Source organism: Halichoerus grypus, chromosome 12 (assembly GCF_964656455.1).
Source record: "Halichoerus grypus chromosome 12, mHalGry1.hap1.1, whole genome shotgun sequence".
Lineage (NCBI taxonomy): Eukaryota > Metazoa > Chordata > Mammalia > Carnivora > Phocidae > Halichoerus > Halichoerus grypus.
In genome coordinates, this window is record NC_135723.1 from 84,985,461 (window position 1) to 85,003,535 (window position 18,075).

Here is an 18,075-nt window from a genome sequence, read left to right on the forward strand (position 1 = left end):
TCCGAGGGGTGTCAGGGCGGCGAGGGGGGTGGTCAGGGAGAGAGCGATGCTCTAGTGCACACTGGGGTTTGGGGCCCATCAGTGTCAGAGAGTAAATATGGAAGGAACGCGGTGGATCCAAGAGCAGAAGGCTGGGCCAGTGTCATCATCTGGGGCGGTGCTGGGCTTCGAGGACAAGTGTTCACGGCCGCTGATGGAAGCAGGAGGCCAGAGGTGCGCGAGGGCGGAGTGCAGCCCAGGAGGTCGGGTGGGCTTCCACTGCAGTGACTCTTCCTGAGGATGGGGGGGGGGTTTCACCCGAGGGGGGCTGTGGGCATGGCCCCCAAGGCAGGCCTATCAGAATATCTGAGGGGGAGCAGTGCTCTGCTCAGTGCAAAAACACACCCCAAAAAACACAAAAGCAAACCCCAAAACCCGGCCAGACGATGATGCTGATAGGCGGTCTTGGGGGTCATGGGTCCTCGGGTGAGAGTCACTGGGTGGAAGGTGGGCAGAGAGGTGACGCTTGAGCAGGGAGCCCCTGAGCCGGGGTAGGTGACGGGGTCGGCCTCAGAGTCAGGGCTGTGAGACATGGGGGAGAAGGACCCCAGCCCAGGCAGACAGCGAGCAAATGGATGTAGTCAAGAAGGCCTCCGGTACGATGGGGGGGGGGGGGGCGCGGCGGGGAGGCTGGCAGCCTCAGATGGAGTCAGTACAGCACCCAGAGGATGAAGAAGCTGGTCAGCCAGGGTGCAGGTCAGGTAGGGAGCAGATGCGCAGGACCAGAGCTGGGACTCCCTCACGTGCCCGGCAGGCGGTGGTGAAGTTGGACAGGATGCTGAGGGTAGAGCCGAGGGTCTGTCTCTGTGCACAGTGATCCCGCACACAGCGTGTAAACGAGAGACAGTGGAGTCTGGGGCCGCCATGGGAGGGTGGTCGAGGGTGTGTCACAGGAGTAGATGGGACAACAAAGGGATAGGCCAGTGGAGGAGTAGAGAACCTGTGGTGGCTTGAGGGGCTTGGGTTTGGTAAAAGGGCATCACGGAGAATGGAAGAGTGCCCTGAAGAACTCCCATCCGGGGACATCGGCAGCTCTGGGGGCAAGAGAAAAGGTGTGTGTGGTAATGAGGCCAGAGGGCAGGAGCATGCTAAGGAATATGAGAACAAGTGGGTGCTGTTGTATCTGCGGGCAAGCGCTCTTTGATGGGACGATAGACAATGTAGAATATTCCCAGAGGGAGAGGCTATGGGACAGCCAAGCATAAAGCACGGGTGGTCCAGGGCAGCTCACTGGACTTTGAAAGCACCGCACCGAGCACTGGTAAATATGCATGCTGTCAATGGTGACACCCTACTTATATATTTACTGTTTTTCCAATGGAAATGAGCAGATGAAAAATGGAAAGAGAAGTGGTTAAAATGGAATTGGAATTAAGCTGACAGTGTACTTACTAAATAATTCTCGGAATTATTGAGCAATGTTCTAATGGTTATGATGCACAGCACGCCTATTAACTTGATCACCATTAATGGGATAAAGGAAAATGGGAGAAATATATAAAAATCAACTGTTGTAGGAAAGAGGTGTCTGCATGCAAACTCTCTCAGATAATCACAGGGAAGTGGGTAGATCCAGGAGAATAACGTCATATCATCTGGAGATAAATTCAGGAAGTGAAGCCTGAAGGTGCTTCAGATGTCCAAAGATGAAGGTGCGTATAAGTCATCAGAAGAATTCTGAGTGATGAGAGTAGGTTAAGGAGGAAGTTCCCAAGTGGAAGCAAGCCTGAGTGCTACAAACAAGCAGAGGTTTTTCCCTAAGGCCAAAAGAAGGGACAAGAGGAAATGAGTGGATATGCCACGTTTACGTTGCCTTCTGGAGAGATGTTATCATGTAAGAAAGGCAGCAATAAAGATTTGTACCTTGATGATGGGGTGACAAGGGAACATGTAAATAAGATGGGAAGACAGGCTGAAAATAAGCAGAGAAGGGAATGTTAGCAGTTTCAGGGTATTTGAGGAGAGCCAGATCGGTGACAAGATGAATGAGCAGGTGAATAAGGAGATTGGAGACTGGTAATCTTGGCCAATCTCATAATGGGTCAGACTGGAGGAATACTGATTCTAAGGCTAGACTGATACCCATTCTAGTGATTGAGGCAGAGGAAGTGGTGGTTGAATAATAATGTTCTACCTATCCTGCTTTTTTAGTATTTGAGTAAAAATGCGGAATATGTGCTTAGCTTGGAAGAATGCAAAGTTTCATGAAGGGTCATGAATAAGGATCCCAGTGAGTGGTTGGAGGTAGGTAAAGTGAAAAAATCTGAGATAGATTTTAGGTAATTGAAGCTGTTCATCCAGAGTGTCAGTAGTTAATATGATTAATATCAAACACCAAATAATGGAATGGAGACTACAGATTGGCCGAGGGGGGCGGTGGTTTGAGCCCATCGGAATCCCGCAGTAGCTCAAGTGAGGATGGGGGTCAAGGAAGTGCCGGCAGAGAGTCGAGCCCAGCAGCAGACATGAGCTATGAGTTGTCATCAGCGTCCCTCATGACAGAAGGAGAAAGAGGTTCCTGTGTATATACTGTTCAGCTGGATCTTAGGATGGATATTTTCCGTTGCAGACTTTTTGAGTGAGTTATGTAAATGGGCTGAAGTGGTCTGAGATGAGAAGCGTGAGGCCCTAAGGCCTGATGGTCCCATAATACAAGCTATAGAGGGGTCACAGTGATTCTGAATAGGGAGGGGGACACAAAGTTCAACAGGCAGGGGCCAACCTCGAGGTCCAGTGAGGGGAAAGATTTGTACAATGTTGCACACGTCATCTGTGAGTGCAGTAAAGCCTCAGGGGAAAGAAAGTTGCTGAATGGGAAAGGACGCTAAGAAAGAATGCTGCCTTGAAGGCTTTTCTGAACATTTTTGCATAAAGGAGGAACAGCTGGAGGGCAGAAGATGACCAGTAGGACTCACTGAATTGAGATCTGTGATACGGATAACTCTTTCCACACTGCCCACGATTTGCAGGAAGGACTTACGGGAGCCTCTTGATGTTGGGTTCAGGTAAATTCTGTCAGATGGGGTTTAGATTTTTTGCACACATATAAAGTAAGGGGGAGAGAGAAAGCTTAAAGATGCAGCAAAGATCAGGATAATTGCTAGAACAACTCTCTGGAGGTTGGGGGCTGTGTGTCCTGTGAACTGTGGAAGACTTGACTTTAAAGACGATAAAGGGAGAAAGTGGGTAGTTCCAGAATTGAAGCAATAACAACTTCTATTTATTGAGTATTTACTATGTGTCTGGTACCATGCTAATCATCTTATTTAATTTCATTTCATCCTTATAACAGTCCTAAAAGGTTTACAGAGAATTAATAATCTGTCTAAGTTACCCAGTCCATATGTAGCAGTCAAAATCCAGATCCCAATCTATCTCCCAAAAATCTATCTATCTCTGTCTTTCTATTATGCTATACAGTTTTCAAGTTGATAGAAATCGCAATCTGTGTAATTTCTTTTCTCTTCTGTGGTTGTATGAAAAATATACTTTTTGCAATTAGTAGAAGTGATGTATAGATCTTCAGGTGATTGGAAAAATTCATAGTATTTGCAGTGGGGAAAATGCAAAAGGGGGGGAGGGGGGTAGAAGACTCTTATTACCATCTATGCCCTGGTATTTCACTTCTGTTCTTTGCACAGCAAAGACTCTGAATTGGCCGTAGATTAAAAATGTGAGAATTTCTGACCAAGACTAAAGAATAGAAAGGAGTTTGTTTTTAAGCAGGTATATGATGGGTCAAATATAAATTGACTACTAACAATTAAGTTTTAAAGGTCCAAGTGTTGGGACAAAATTCCATTTCTTTTCTCCAAGATGCAAAGACAAGAGTTTATAACTCTAAACAAGAGTTTAACACCAATCAGCAAACCCTTTGAAACGTTTAAAAGGAAACAAAGAAAATTCTCCAAGTGCCAAATTTTTATAAACAAAATACTAACAAACCACCAAGCAAAAGAGTCCATAGCCAGCAGACCAAAGGTTGAAACCTCTGGGCTAATTTGTAAGATCTACGTTTTAAAAATAAATTAACTCCTTAGAAAGGAGGGGTGAGAAAACCTTCCCTATGCTTCTTCTCTTGGTAGAAATGTTTTCTCTTATTGTTGTGGTTGTTTTCTCCTGTACAATGTAATTTCTGTAATTTTGATATTGTTGTTTTCTGTATTTTGATATTGTAATCTTGTATTTCTTGTATTCTGTTAAGACCACTCCCTGGGGTGTGAGGCACCTGAGTTATCAATTATCCAAGTGAACCTGGGGAAATGGGAGGAGCTAGTATTCTCAGTTGGGAAGAGTTGGATTCTTCAGTGAGTTCAGCATTTCACTTCCCTTTAAAATTAAGTTGCAAAGTAATGGCATCCCTTAAAAAAAACCAGAAACCTTAGAAGTACAATAAGGGGGGGAGTTTTGAAAAAAGGAGAGGTGGCTATTGGGAAAAAAAATGATAAAATGCAGTTTCCCAGGATGATGGCTAAAGCCACGGGGCGATGTTAAGACTGGGCCCCAATACTGGTTTGGAACAAGGGTAAATAAAACTAGCTTGACTTAAGAGTACAGCCAGCTTCATTAGTGGACATCCTTTAGACAGAGGGAAACAGACCAGGAGAGAAAGTGAAGCCAAAAGGGGATGGAGCTAGAGAAACTTCATAAAGGGATAAAGGAGGTGATTAAAAGTCAAAGTCAGATGGCCAAATGCTTGAAAGAGAAATATTGGAGGCCAGATAAGAAAGTGCCTTCCTACCCAGGGGGTTATGGATCCAGAGTGGCTGCAGAAGAGAAGTGCAGGTCCGCCGAGGGCCAGAGGGAACCACCTGGGATTCAGACCCAGCAATGGTGCCAACTTGAATCTACCTCGTGCTAGAGTGAGTAGCCTGGTCTATCGTCCAACACAGAGGAGATTGGGCAGGGGCTCCCAGAACCAACATCTAAAAGGGGAGTTGGGAGAGGGGCTAAGAGAAGGCAGGTTAAGCCCCAGACAGAACTGAATGATGACCAGGGATAACTATTTACTAGTACTTTTACGATTTCTTGTAACTCTGTAACTTCTTTCCCCAGTATTTGTGAATTTTGTTAACTTCTGTTTTTTTCCTGTACCAGTAGGAAAAATTGTTTCTTCGTGTACTAGTAAAAATTGTTTTTTTGTGTGTACTAGTAGTAAAAATTGTTTTTTCCTGTACTAGTAATAAAATTGTTCAAAACATAAATGCGATACGGGTGCTTATTTCTGTAAAAACTGGGTAACAGTGTCGAGATGTGGAGTGAATGTGGGAAGAGAAGAATTCAGGTGGGAAAATGGGAAAGGAAATCAAGTACAATAAATATTTGACATTCACGAAAGGTCAGTCACAAGACCTCAAACCCCAAATACGTAGACCCTACTGGCCCTAGCAGTTGGCCCTCCTTCATAGGCTGCCCCGCCCCTCTCTCAAAACTGCAGAGAGGGTCAAGGAGACTCACAAGGCCCTTCTCAAATGTGCCTACACAGAAGTTGGCTAAGCCACTCATTAGGGTGAGACCTACTGTCAGACACCAGCCGTGTGCCACAGGACCCCAGAAACAATTACTTTAAAATGCCACGGACCTACTAAATACAAAGTCCTCAGGATGGCCCAGAAACAAACATCAGGGATGAGGAAGCCATGACCCTTCACAGGAGACGTCAGGTCCCTGAACCCTCATTAGTGGTTACACTGTTCCACCAGGAAGTCTGAGTTCCTTTTTGAGCTACCACCATATACATTCAGTTTTTAACATTAAACGCCCAGCAAATATTACTCAGAGACTTAGTTATAAAGTTAATATTTCTGTAGCAGTAATTAATTTTATAAATATAAACATACCGTCATTATCATTACATTTCATTCTGGAAAAGAACCATATTCCCAAACCCCACACATTTGCCCAGACATTTAAGAGCTCAAGTTGTAACGCATTCTTACTCCCCTCTCTTCCCTCCTGTGGGTTAGTACCTGCTGTCGAGTCATCATCAGGCAGGCGAACCAGAGTGTAACATATTCCTGGCTGATTGTAAGCGAGGCTGGGGGCTGGGATGCAACACAGCACTTCATGGGAATCCGACGGGTCCACCTGCACTGTCACCTTCTCCAGCAGCTGGTCGTTAAGAGTATTGGTACAGTCAAACTGAAAAGTCAGCAGACAGAGAAGTTATGAGGGCTAACAACTGTTTTCAAGCAAGCTGTTCCTTCCCACCTGTGACCCACGACTCCGTTCTGGAACCCTCTAGCCTTTCCCTCTCTGAACTGTCCTGCAGCTCTCCTCCTAAGACTTTTCTTGAGGCAACAGGGGTTGCCTTGAGTTACTTTTGTTTCTCTTATTCGTCAGTTTCTTCTCTTTCCTGAGATTGAGTTCTACCAAACAAGATGGTAGAAGTCTGATGGCTAAGAATCATTGAAATCCAAGTTCTTGGAACGACCCACTTAATTTACCCTGATGTTAAATGAGGATTATTTTTGAAGAGGTTCTACGTGCTGTCTGACTCCTTCAGACATTTCGGTTTTATGTCCTTATAATTTTAGCCCTCATATGGAGGTGTTTCTGTAGCTATGGAGTCAGGAAAACCCCCAGAAATGAGGCCAAGTCCCTTCTCAGTAGAAAGCAGCTCGAATCATAAGCCAGAGGGGAAGCAATACCCGTCTCTGAGCACATGGAGCCGCTATGGGAGCTGGTGAGGGCACGTCCCTCACCTGGAACACGATGTGATTGGTGAACACGTGCTTGATACAACGAACGAAATATTCCGTCTCTGCTTCTGTAAGTTGAACAGGTTCAGAAGACTTGAACAAGGGTCCCAGATCCATAAACTCGGGAATGGCAGCCAATTGTTCTTTTGAGAAAAAAAGAAGAGAAGGAAGCAAGTAACATGAGAAAGGAACAGACATTACTCTGGGTGCCTAAAATGTTTTAAGTTTCCACTGCCTTCGTCACAGTTGAAGGCTCAACTAATATATCCCCAAGCTTTAGTGAAATAATCTCTTAAGAGAGTTTTTATATACTGAATTACTACAAGGAAAAAAAAAAAGAAACTAAATTCCTCATTTTGTAGAATTTGAGTTCCCTGTTAACCACAATACAGAGTAAAGACAATACGCCCAGCTAGTGAGTTAGCAGTTGGAAATTGAAAAGTCCCATGGACTCCACGTAGCCCCCAGCAACTGTCACCTGTAACAACAGATATTCAGTCATACAAAGATTTCCTGTACTAAGAATTAGTCACTTTGAATAAAAGTAGTGGACTTCATTATATTTACAATGCCTGGGATGCAAGACTATTATTTCTACACATCAAATCATCATACCTTGGAAAATGTCTTGCCTGGAAGGAGCCAACTTCTCTGGCTTCGTGGCCACAAGTGTGATTTCTACAAAGACAGATATGAGCAATCAAGTGAGTTTCCCTCCCACTATCAAACTAAAAATGCAGACAAAAGAAATGAGGACAGAAACTTCTAGCAGATATATAAGGAGCTATTCCTCAATCATACCAGTAGGTTCTTTGTCACCTTTTTTGGAGAGATGCTTAAATTAAAAAGTGTATTTAGTGAACGTATTTTGTGAAATAATAAAGTGGTCCTAAAAATACAGAATTTGCTTTAAATGGACCAGGAGGTACAAAAAAAAAAATTACTCTTAAAAGGAGGAGCAATTTATAAAACAAATCTCATGATTCAAACAGGAAAAATTACTGGTATAGTATCAACAGAAAAACTGAAAAATCTGAAGGTCAGCATAATATCTTTCATCCTTAGTTTGAGCCACTAAACACTTTTTTTCTTTTTTTGTGGTTGTTGTTCGAGTTTTAAAGTTTGAAATTCTTTGGGAATATTTTTTATGATCTTGTCCCATATATTCTTTCACAACAAACCTCCAATAGCGAAATTAACTGAAACTACCAATTTCAGAAAATAAAAACAGGAGGTAACAGCACAATCACTGTTCTGAGACACACAGTGACCACTAACTTCAAATGCTGTTAACACTTAGCATTAAAAGAAGAAAACACTCGATCTAGGTAATGTTTCATACTCTATGCGAAAACCAGGGGACAACTTTTAATTTTTTTTAAAGATTTATTTATCTGAGAGTGAGCGCACACGGACATGCAAGAGTGGGGAGGGGCAGGGGGAATCTTTCAAGTAGACTACCCCCACTGAGCGCGGAGCCAACGTGGGGCTCGATCTCGATCTTGTGATCCTGAGACCATGACTTGAGCCAAAACCAAGAGCTGGATGCTCAACCAACTGAGCCACCCAGGCGCCCCAGGAAAAAACTACTTAAAAGCCTAATTAAAAAAAATACATCCATCTTAGTGCCATAAGATTTAGGAACAACAATTAAACAAACAAAAGAGGTATTTGAGAAATACACTTAACAGCATATTTGATGGATGTAAAACATAGAAAACCACATAGAAAACTAACAGTTAAGCGTTCCCACTACCTGCTTTCTGCTCAAACACGGGAGCCATAGCAAGAGGAACAGACTTCATGTCAAAGGGCTTCTCTGAAGGCTCCAGTGTGTACTGGTGGAGGGCTTTCTCCATCCCTGGCACTGAGACGGTGAGGCCTATGAAACAGAAATCTCAGCATTATAACAATCCTAGGATCCAGGCAGGCCCAGATTTGTAGTATTTACCTAAGTTTTCTGACGAAAGAGAAGAGTAGAGTAAAACCATAGACTTTATGGCCAAAATCATTAAAAATGAAGCTATTTTATAAAACTGCCTTATCATTTTGCCCAAGGAAGCATGAGAGCAGAGCATAAAAATTTCCAACAAATTTTAAGTACCTTTCGGAAAAGAAAGCAACTTAGCCATGTGGGAACAATTGTAACATAAGAAAAAAAGGTAAACCCAACCAAGAGGGAGCTCAAGGAGAACCAGGAACAATCCATGTTCCTTGGGCCTTTACATACTTTAGGTTCCCCTAGAAATGAAAGTGCAGTCAAAGACAAAAAAAACCAAGCATTTTGCCTAATGAAGTCGGCTCATATGCAAATCATGAGATAATGCTTCCAAGACACCATTTGGGGAACAAAAGTGTATTTGTCTCCATTCTTGGCTCTCACTGACCGTTGAAGATGTATGTGGCATTCAGTGCCATCTGCCTCTGCTGCAGCACATTCAGATAGAAAGTGGCCCTGTCCCGAACCTCATCATCGGTATCCATCATACACCTGTCCAGGGGGACACAGAAGGGGCAGGTCACGGTACCCTAAAAACTGCCAAGAGCCTTCTTTATCACACCTAAAGGGCACAGTTCAGACCATCTGATACTACCTTTATAAAAGACCTCCATAACAGCCAGCGGTGGATCCTACAATCTCCGTAAGTTTGGGAGACTGTTCTAAATTGGTAAAGAAATAGGGTCATTCCGAACCAGAAGCACGACATGAGTAGGCATTCGAATAATTAGGAAGGACACAACAACACGAGAGAGCAGTTGCGAGTCTGTTCTTGAATATGCAACCACATGACCCTGGTAGATTTAGACTTCTTTATAATTACGAGACGGGAATATTCTGCTTTCCAAGGATACTAACAAGGATTCAGAATCCAGGCATTGTTACCACTCAAATGACAATTTGTTTTATTTAAACCGGCCAGCCTTTGGCCTGTAATTTTTCTGCTTCAATTACAAGATGTAATCACAGAGTATTTGCGAAAGCAGGTCTTTTCCTCATCAAATAGGGAGTCACAGAAACCATGAAAAGCTGATTTTTCAACTCTCCACAGTGAATCACTTTGAAGTTGGCCCCTGTTATGCAAATTGAGGCACGGGCATTTAAGTTACTTCCTCAAACTCACACAACAGAAATTCAGAGTCAAATTTACACATACACAGCACACATACAAGATTACTAGAAAGGTAACAAATGCCATTTGCCCCTGACTTACTCTGTCTGTTCTACTCTCAGGCCCCACAAAGCATTTGATAAATTCTCTATTCAGTCATACGGTGTTTCTTTAAAAAAAAAAAAAAGACATCGTTTTACTTACCTTTGTAAGAGTACAAGGATGCTTGGGAGAAGATTCTCATTTTGAGCCCCAAATTTAGCCAAAGCACTCACAGCAGCTATAATGAAGCATAAAATAAAACAACATAAATACTGTATTGGTTTCTCAGAGTTAAGCAATCATCATTAAAGAAATTAAAAGAGTGTTTCTTGACTTTATTTCTTTGATCCATGTAAGCATAACTAGAAATCCGCAGGCCCAAGAGAGCTATGAATAGGAAAATCCTCCAAGAATCATATGTATTTCTTGCATGAGCTCTCCTCCACTCTGACCACAACCCCTTGTATATCACAGTGATGTAATTCAGCTCTAACTCAAACAAGCAGCCCCAAGCATAATAAGAAACTCTGTTGTTAAATTCACTTCGTTCAGTAAAGATTTATCGCCCACCTAACCTTTGTCAGGAATTGTGCCAGGTGCTGGGGGCGGAAAGAGGAAAGACACAGTTCCTGACCTCCAGGACTTGTACTCTAGTGCGGAAGACAGGCGAGGGAAGAGATAACGAGGAAGTCCTGGGAGAACTACATCCAGGATGCAACTTAGAACTGCTGGAGAAGTCAGCCGGGGAGCCCACACTCGCTAGCTGTGCAAACACCTGACGGCCACGCAGCGCTCGCCAGGGGGAGAAGGCAGGAGAGGAGCATTCCGGGCAGAGAGAGTGGGTACGACACTGGAATGGACACAGCCGAGCGAAGCTAAGGCGGACGCTCTGCGCCGGGGAGCAGGGGGAGAACAAAACAGGTACGGGTGCGCCTCAGAGTTCTTAGGAGTGGACGTTAAATACGGGCTAAGTGTGGGTATCTGTAGCAGACCGCACTACAGCCAGTTTGTAGGCACATCCTGTATGCAGAGTGTGGAGAACAGACCGGGTGCCCGCGGGACTCACGCCGTCGGACCGGCCGGGCATCTGAGGGGGAGGAGAGCCTAGAGCAGCCTTGTGAAAACAGAGACAGAAGAGGACGGAGAAATCGTCAGCAGGTGGCATTGACAGAATTTTGTCAGAGGGCAGACGGCAGTTCTAAAACAGCAGAAGTAGTTTCCGTCTTCACAACGGAGTGGATGGTGAAGGTGAGGATTTGCGTCTGGGTTGAACTTGAAGTGCCTGAGACAGTGGACACACAGGTTTAGGAAAGAGACAGGACTGTGATGTCACCGCACGCCAGTGGAGCACCGAAGATGACCCCCGGAGAAGAGAGCATGTGTTGTAAGACAGACCCCCAAGAAAAACTAGTATTTTAAGGAATGAAAGAGAGGCCCTAGAAATCAGACCGGGGAGAGATGGAAGATGCGGGCTACTGTGGACACCACAGCGAGAGAGAGTTTCGAGATGTGTTTAGTCCAGAGTCCATCAGGCTGAGTGAGAGGTGAACAAAGGTAAGAACGTCAGTGACTGACTTGATTTTCCAACTAGCTTCTAAGTAATTTTTAAAAATAGAAGCTTCAGAGGGCTTTTAAGGGAGAGAGCTAGATTAAAGTGAGTTGAAGAAAAAAATGGAGAATAAATTCATGGAGGCAGCTAGTAACAGCTGCTTCAAGTTTACCTGACAGGGGAGGTCTAGTGAGTAGCGAGTAAGAAACAACGCATCAGAGGAGGGTTTATAATTTTTAATAGGAGAGATTTTCACCTGTTCGTATGCTAAGGGGAAGGAATGATTAGAGAGGAAGGAGGAAGTAAACAAATTTCTAAGACCTGTGTAAAAGTCACTTAATTGAAACACACACACACAATTCATAGATACTCATACTGACGGCTCTCACTCTGAAAAACCGCATGACGTCATCACCGCACTCCTATCGTACTGACGGCCAGGGCTCATTTGTCTCTAACATAAGGCGGAAATCAGGATGGAAACTGTAGTACAGACCAAGAGCAGTGTGTCTGGCCTAAGTATGCTCCAAGATCCCACTGTCAAATAGACCTTGCAACTTCATTTTCCAATTTCATCACCACCCCCTTGAGTTAACAAGCATTTCAAAAGATTAGCAGGTACATCAGTTATCAGCGTTCCAATGACTCACCAGCTCTGACAGCCTCATTCTCCAGTACGACCCTATTAAAAATAAAGCGGATATACTTGGAGGGGACAGGCGTTCTGGGGCCCTCTTTGCCCAACAAGTGTAGAATCTTAGTAGCCAGAACAGTGTGTTCACAGTCCTCAATGAATTCACAAAGGTGGGCTAGACCTGCTTCTTTACCCTCAGGGTTCTCTTCCACAATGCTGATTATGCAGTCCACAATGGCCCGCTTATATTCAAAGCCTCCCTGGCAAAAGAGAAAACTGCCATTCATTCTGAGGACGCTTTTTGGAGAAATGCTTCTACTCCCAGGCTCAAGCTTCTAATATTCAAATTTCATTTCCTTTCCCTTCTGAAAGAAACAAAAGTGTTTTTTTTTTTTTTTCTCCAAGGGGGAAAACTAAAACAATAGCATATGTAACGATAAAACAGCAACCAGAATTAAGCATACCACTTTGGAGGCATGCCGAGATGATAGAGCTGTTTTAAATACTATGTAGGATATTTCATGGGAATCATAAAAATTTAAGCGAGCAACTTCCTATGTTGAAAACATGTCTACCTACGTCATCTCGGAGCATGTTGGAGAGGAAAGTCATCATGACACTGTGCTTTCGAGGGTATTTCTGACAGAGGGCACTAATTGCCTGTACAACCACCACCTGTGGGAAAACAAACAGAAAGGATGTTCATTTTTACACCTTTAGCTACAAGGCATACTTTCCCTCTTATTTACTGCAAGCTAGGGTGGCACGCTAGTTATCTAGAAGGGCAATAACGGTTCTTCATGAAAGATAGGCAAGGAGACCTCACAGGAAAATAAAAAACAATGTACAACTGAAGTTTGTTCAAGAGACCCCATCCCTTTGCTCCAAGCCAATAAGCACAAAAAAGTTTTAAAGTGAAGAGTAAAAATAAAAAGCAAACAGAGGGGCGGCTGGGTGGCTCAGCTGGTTAAGCATCAGACTCTTGATTTGGGCTCAGGTCATGATCTCACGGTCATGAGATCAAGCCCCACACCAGGCTCTATGCTCAGCTCGGAGTCTACTTGAGATTCTCTCCTCTCCCTCTGTCCCTTCCCCCTGCTCGCTCGTGCTCATGCTCTCTCAAATAAATAAATTTTTTAAAAAAGCATAAACAGACCGATTTCCATAGAAGAAACAGAAAATGACCAAGGAACTACTTCACAAAGTGGTTTCTAGGAAAATTTTACAACTTTGAAGACCAGTGTCAAGAAGTGAGCACGGTATGAGATTTTCCCCTACTTGCAAGCTAACAAGTTAGTCTGCCACAGGTTCATGGGTTGTGGTAGAGAAAACACAAGACTCCTGGATCAGAGATGAAGGACAATTAAATACAGCAATAGCAGTAGCTAGAGCATCAGCGTTTTGGGGCCAGTTTCCTCAGAGGGCAATGTGGAAAGGGCCACAGTAGCTCTCATTACAGAAGAATCCTGAGGTGTGGAACTGGAATATTTCACAGAGGGTAGTAAGCAGCTGGACCTTTGTGCTGAGGGGAAACTTCTTTCTTATCCAGGACAGTGAGCATGCTTGCTTTTTGCTCCAGGGAAAGCACTAGCTGTATCTTCTAGGACTGTGCGGAAACCTGCCCTTTACTTTTAGAGGGAGATGCTCTATCTTCTAAGGCTGGAAGAGATCTTGCAGTATACAAAGGGAACATATACATGTATAACTAGTTAGAAGATATACTGGATACAATCATTTATAACAGCAACAACAAACAAAATAAGAAAAGCATTTTAAAAGCATTCAGAACTAACAAAAATACTATAAAATATTCTTGAAAGGCACAATGGTAGATTTGAACAAGTTAAAAGATATCCCTCGTTCTTGGGATAGGATGTCTCAACATCATCAAGATATCTTGATGTGATCCCATAAGAATGCCAATGAGATTTTTTCATGAAGCTAAATAAGTTAATACTAAAATTCATAAGGAAAAATAAACATGTAAGAATAGCTAGGGAAAGAATGAAAACAAAGAGCCATGCGAGGGGACTGAGAGGTATTAATACATCCTACAAAGTGTGTATGTTTAAAGTAGTGTGTGGTATTGATATATGAATAAATGAACAACAGAATAGAATAGGAAGCCCAAAAACAGACCCACATACATATGGAACTTTAGCAGATGATAAAGGTGGTATCTCAAATCACTGGGGCAAAGACAGTCTTTTAAATAAAATGGAGGGGGGCCAACTGGATAATCACTGAAAAAGGATAAGATTAGATCCATTTCTCATACCATATATAATAATAAAAAAAGAAGACAGTAGGAAGGGAGAAATGAAGGGGGGGAATTCAGTGGGGGAGACGAACCATGAGAGACTATGGACTCTGAGAAACTGAGGATTCTAGAGGGGAGAGGGGTGGGGGGATGGGTTAGCCTGGTGACGGGTACTAAAGAGGACACGTACTGAATGGAGCACTGGGTGTTTACGGAAACAATGAATCATGGAACACTACATCAAAAACTAATGACGTAATGTATGCTGATTAACATAATAAAATAAAAAAATCCAATGTATCAGAGATCTAAATGAAAACAAGGAACTATGCATGCACTGGAAGAAATCTTAGGTGAATCCTTATTCACCCAATCAGATTCTATAATCTGAAGGGAAAGCTTCCTAGATTCCTTCCTTCCTTCCTAGCTTCCTTCCTTCCTAGCTTCCTTCCTTCCTAGCTTCCTTCCTTCCTAGCTTCCTTCCTTCCTAGCTTCCTTCCTTCCTAGCTTCCTTCCTTCTGGAGTGGGGGAAGGGGCTGAGGGAGAGGGGGAGAGAAAACCCTAAGGCAGGCTCCACGCCCAGCATGGAGCTCAGCGTGGGGCTTGATCTCAGAACCCTAAGATCATGACCTGAGCCCAAATCAAGAGTCGGACACTTAACCAACTAAGCCACCCAGGCGCCCCTGAAGGGAAAGTTTTCTGCTACCCAAAAGTCAAATGCAACAAGATTAACAAATCTTACTACATAAAAATAACAAACTTCGCACAACAAAAGACACCGTAAGAGGAGTCAAAAGACAAATGACAAACTGGGAGAAAATATCATAACATATTTCATGGATAAAGAACTAATATCCCTAATATATTAAAAACACTTGAAATAACTGAGGAAACAAAAGACCAAAATTCCCATAGAAAATGGAAAAAAGAGATGAACAAACGATATTCAAAAAGAAATATTACATGATCTTTAAAAATGTAAAAAGATGTTTAACTCCCCTCATTAAGAAGAGAAATTCATTAAAACTACATTGAGATCACTTTCTCACCCACCAAGCTGACAAAACTTCAAAACACAATACACTCTACTGGTGAGGCTAGGGGGAAACTGGCACTCTTAAACATGCTGGTGGAATTTAGCATTCTCTACAAATGGACTACATATTGATTTACCCTTCAACCTAGCATATGAACTTCTATGAACCGACCCTGAGATGTACCTCCAACATTTTAAGAAAACATATGCACCAGGTTATCCACTGCAGCATTATTTGTAATTGCAAAATACTGAAAACTATCTAAATACCTAAGCATAGGAGACTCATTCAGTAAGCTATACTACACAGTGACATTCATAACCTCCTAAGGTTCCCCATGATTCAAAATGTCTACTTGAATAAATAAGCTGTTTGTTTTTTAAAAGTCTAGATATAGGGGTGGCTGGGTGACTCAGTTAAGCATCCGACCCTTGCTTTTGGCTCAGGTCATGATCTCAGGGTCCTGAGATCGAGCCCTGTGTCAGGCTCCACATTGAGCGTGTAGCCTGATTAAGATTCTCTCTATCCCTCTCCCAGTGCTCCTGTGTACTCTCTCTAAAAAAAATAAAAATAAAAAGTCTAGATATATAGAAGAGAGTGAATAGAGCAAGTTATACTTGTTTGAGAAATAAGAATGAAATAATAAAATCTTTCTACTTTAATTCTTTTAACTGAAATTTATTTTATTGTTCTTTTGATCATCTCTGACACATTCTCACCAGTTCTATTCAACACTATAGTGGAAATCCTAGTCATTTTAATAAGGCAAGAAAAAGAAAGGGAAAGCATTTAGGTTGGAAATGAAGAAACAAAACTGTCTGTATTCACAGATAACATGATTATTTATACAGACAATCTTAAGAAATGCATAACAACTACTGGAACCAATAAGGGTACTCAGCAAGGATACCAAGTTATGAGAAAGCAAAAAAATATATGTATCTATTTTTATATACTACTAACAAACAAAGTAGAAATTTCAGTAGGATATAAAAGCATAAAATATTTAGATATAAATTTAACGAAAGATGTGTACAAGATCAATAGAGTAAATGCTATAAAACACTGCTCAGAGAAATTAAAGAAGACCTAAATAAAGGGAGAGGTATACCATATTCATGAACTGGAAGAATACCATTATGATGTCAGTTCCCCCCAGATTTATTTATAGATTCAACATAACTCCAATCATAATTCTAGCAGACTTTATTTTATAGAAATTATAAACTGATCCTAAATTTTATATGGAAATGTAAAGGACCTAGAATATTAAAAAAAGGACAAAGTTGGAAGACCACCTGCTTTACATTTAAGAAGTACCATAAAGCTACATTAATCAATACAGTATGGTACTGGCATAGGATTGACAAATAGATCAACAGAATGTGATAAGGAACCTAGATATATACCTACAGTTATACAGTTATCTGCTTTTCAGACAAAGATGCCAAAGCACTCTGATGAGAAAAAGAAGACTTTTTCAACAAATTATGCTGGAATGACTAGATATTAGTATGGAAAAAAAAACCCTGAACTTATCACACACAATATATATATATTTAATTCAAATTGGATAATAGACCAAAATGTAAAAGCTGAACCCATAAAACATTTAGAAAACATAAGAAAATATCTTTAAGGCCTGGAAGTAGACAAAGGCAATAGAACAGTGAAAGAAATTAATAAATTGAACTTCATAAAAATTTAACACTTTTGCTCATCAAAAGATACTGTTAAGAAAAGAAATAGGCAAGCCAGAGACTGGGAGAAACATGATCATATTTAAACTTTTACCTTGAACTCATCTGAGATTTCAGACACAAAAGAAGATATCTGCTTCATGAGCCTGTCCACACTGCTCTCACTCCCTGTTTTGAGGAGTGTAGTAATGGCCAGGGTTGCAATGCTTCTGTTTGAGTCTGTGATCAAGTTTTCTAAGTCCAGATTGCAGGCAGTAACAGCAGAGGGGTGCTTCATTGCCACCTTGTGGAAGGGCAAGACAAATAATAAGCAAACTGCTACTAATGAAGACCAGAACTTTAAAAAACAAAGAAAGAGGAAAATAGACATTTTAATTAAGGTAAGCAGCTTTTAAAAATCTAAATGGGGCAATATAGGTCAAAAGTAATTGTTTTAAGAAGAACATTTCCAATTAATAAGCTATGATATATCATTTGATACACGATTAACTGCCAGAGTCATAGTATAACAAAGCACTTTCTCTTCCTAGGTTTCTATAATCTTTGTAACAATATCACAGTCTGTGGTTTTGTTTTGTTTTGTTTTTTAAGATTTTATTTATTTCAGAGAGAGAGAGCACACAAGTGGGGGGAGACAGGCAGAGGGAAAGGGAGAAGTAGAGGTCCCGCTGAGCAGGGAGCCCAACTCGGGGCTTGATCCCAGGACCCTGAGATCATGACCTGAGCCAAAGGCAGACGCTTAACCGACTGAAACACCCAGGCGCCCTCACAGTCTATTTTATTACAGTTGGACTATTTCTCTTTATAGTACATGTGTACATGGATATCTATTCTACTAGATGTAAGGATCTTGGAGAATCGTACCCACTGTGGTAAACACTGCTCAAAGACTGTTAATATCTTATCACTTAGGAAACACTTCTGTATTTCAGCAAACTCCAGCCACTAAAACATGTCTGTCCTTCTCCTGCTTCTTTGCTTTTGTCAAAATTGTTCACTTCTC

The 18,075-nt window shown here is 42.0% G+C and overlaps 1 protein-coding gene across 2 annotated transcripts in view; it reads right to left on the minus strand.

Annotated features, from left to right (window-relative positions):
* The window catches only part of COPG2 (coat protein complex I subunit gamma 2), a 118,107-nt gene that overhangs the window by 38,725 nt on the left and 61,307 nt on the right, over nt 1-18,075 (minus strand). For both annotated transcript variants that reach the window (XM_036078268.2, XM_078059567.1), the window contains exons 12-20: nt 17,167-17,355; nt 12,655-12,750; nt 12,092-12,335; nt 10,055-10,130; nt 9,128-9,231; nt 8,497-8,622; nt 7,356-7,418; nt 6,744-6,883; nt 6,009-6,180 (exon numbers count right to left, since the gene is read on the minus strand). In XM_036078268.2, the coding sequence (XP_035934161.1) occupies nt 6,009-6,180; nt 6,744-6,883; nt 7,356-7,418; nt 8,497-8,622; nt 9,128-9,231; nt 10,055-10,130; nt 12,092-12,335; nt 12,655-12,750; nt 17,167-17,355 (1,210 nt within the window). The remainder of the gene's footprint in view (nt 1-6,008; nt 6,181-6,743; nt 6,884-7,355; nt 7,419-8,496; nt 8,623-9,127; nt 9,232-10,054; nt 10,131-12,091; nt 12,336-12,654; nt 12,751-17,166; nt 17,356-18,075) is intronic.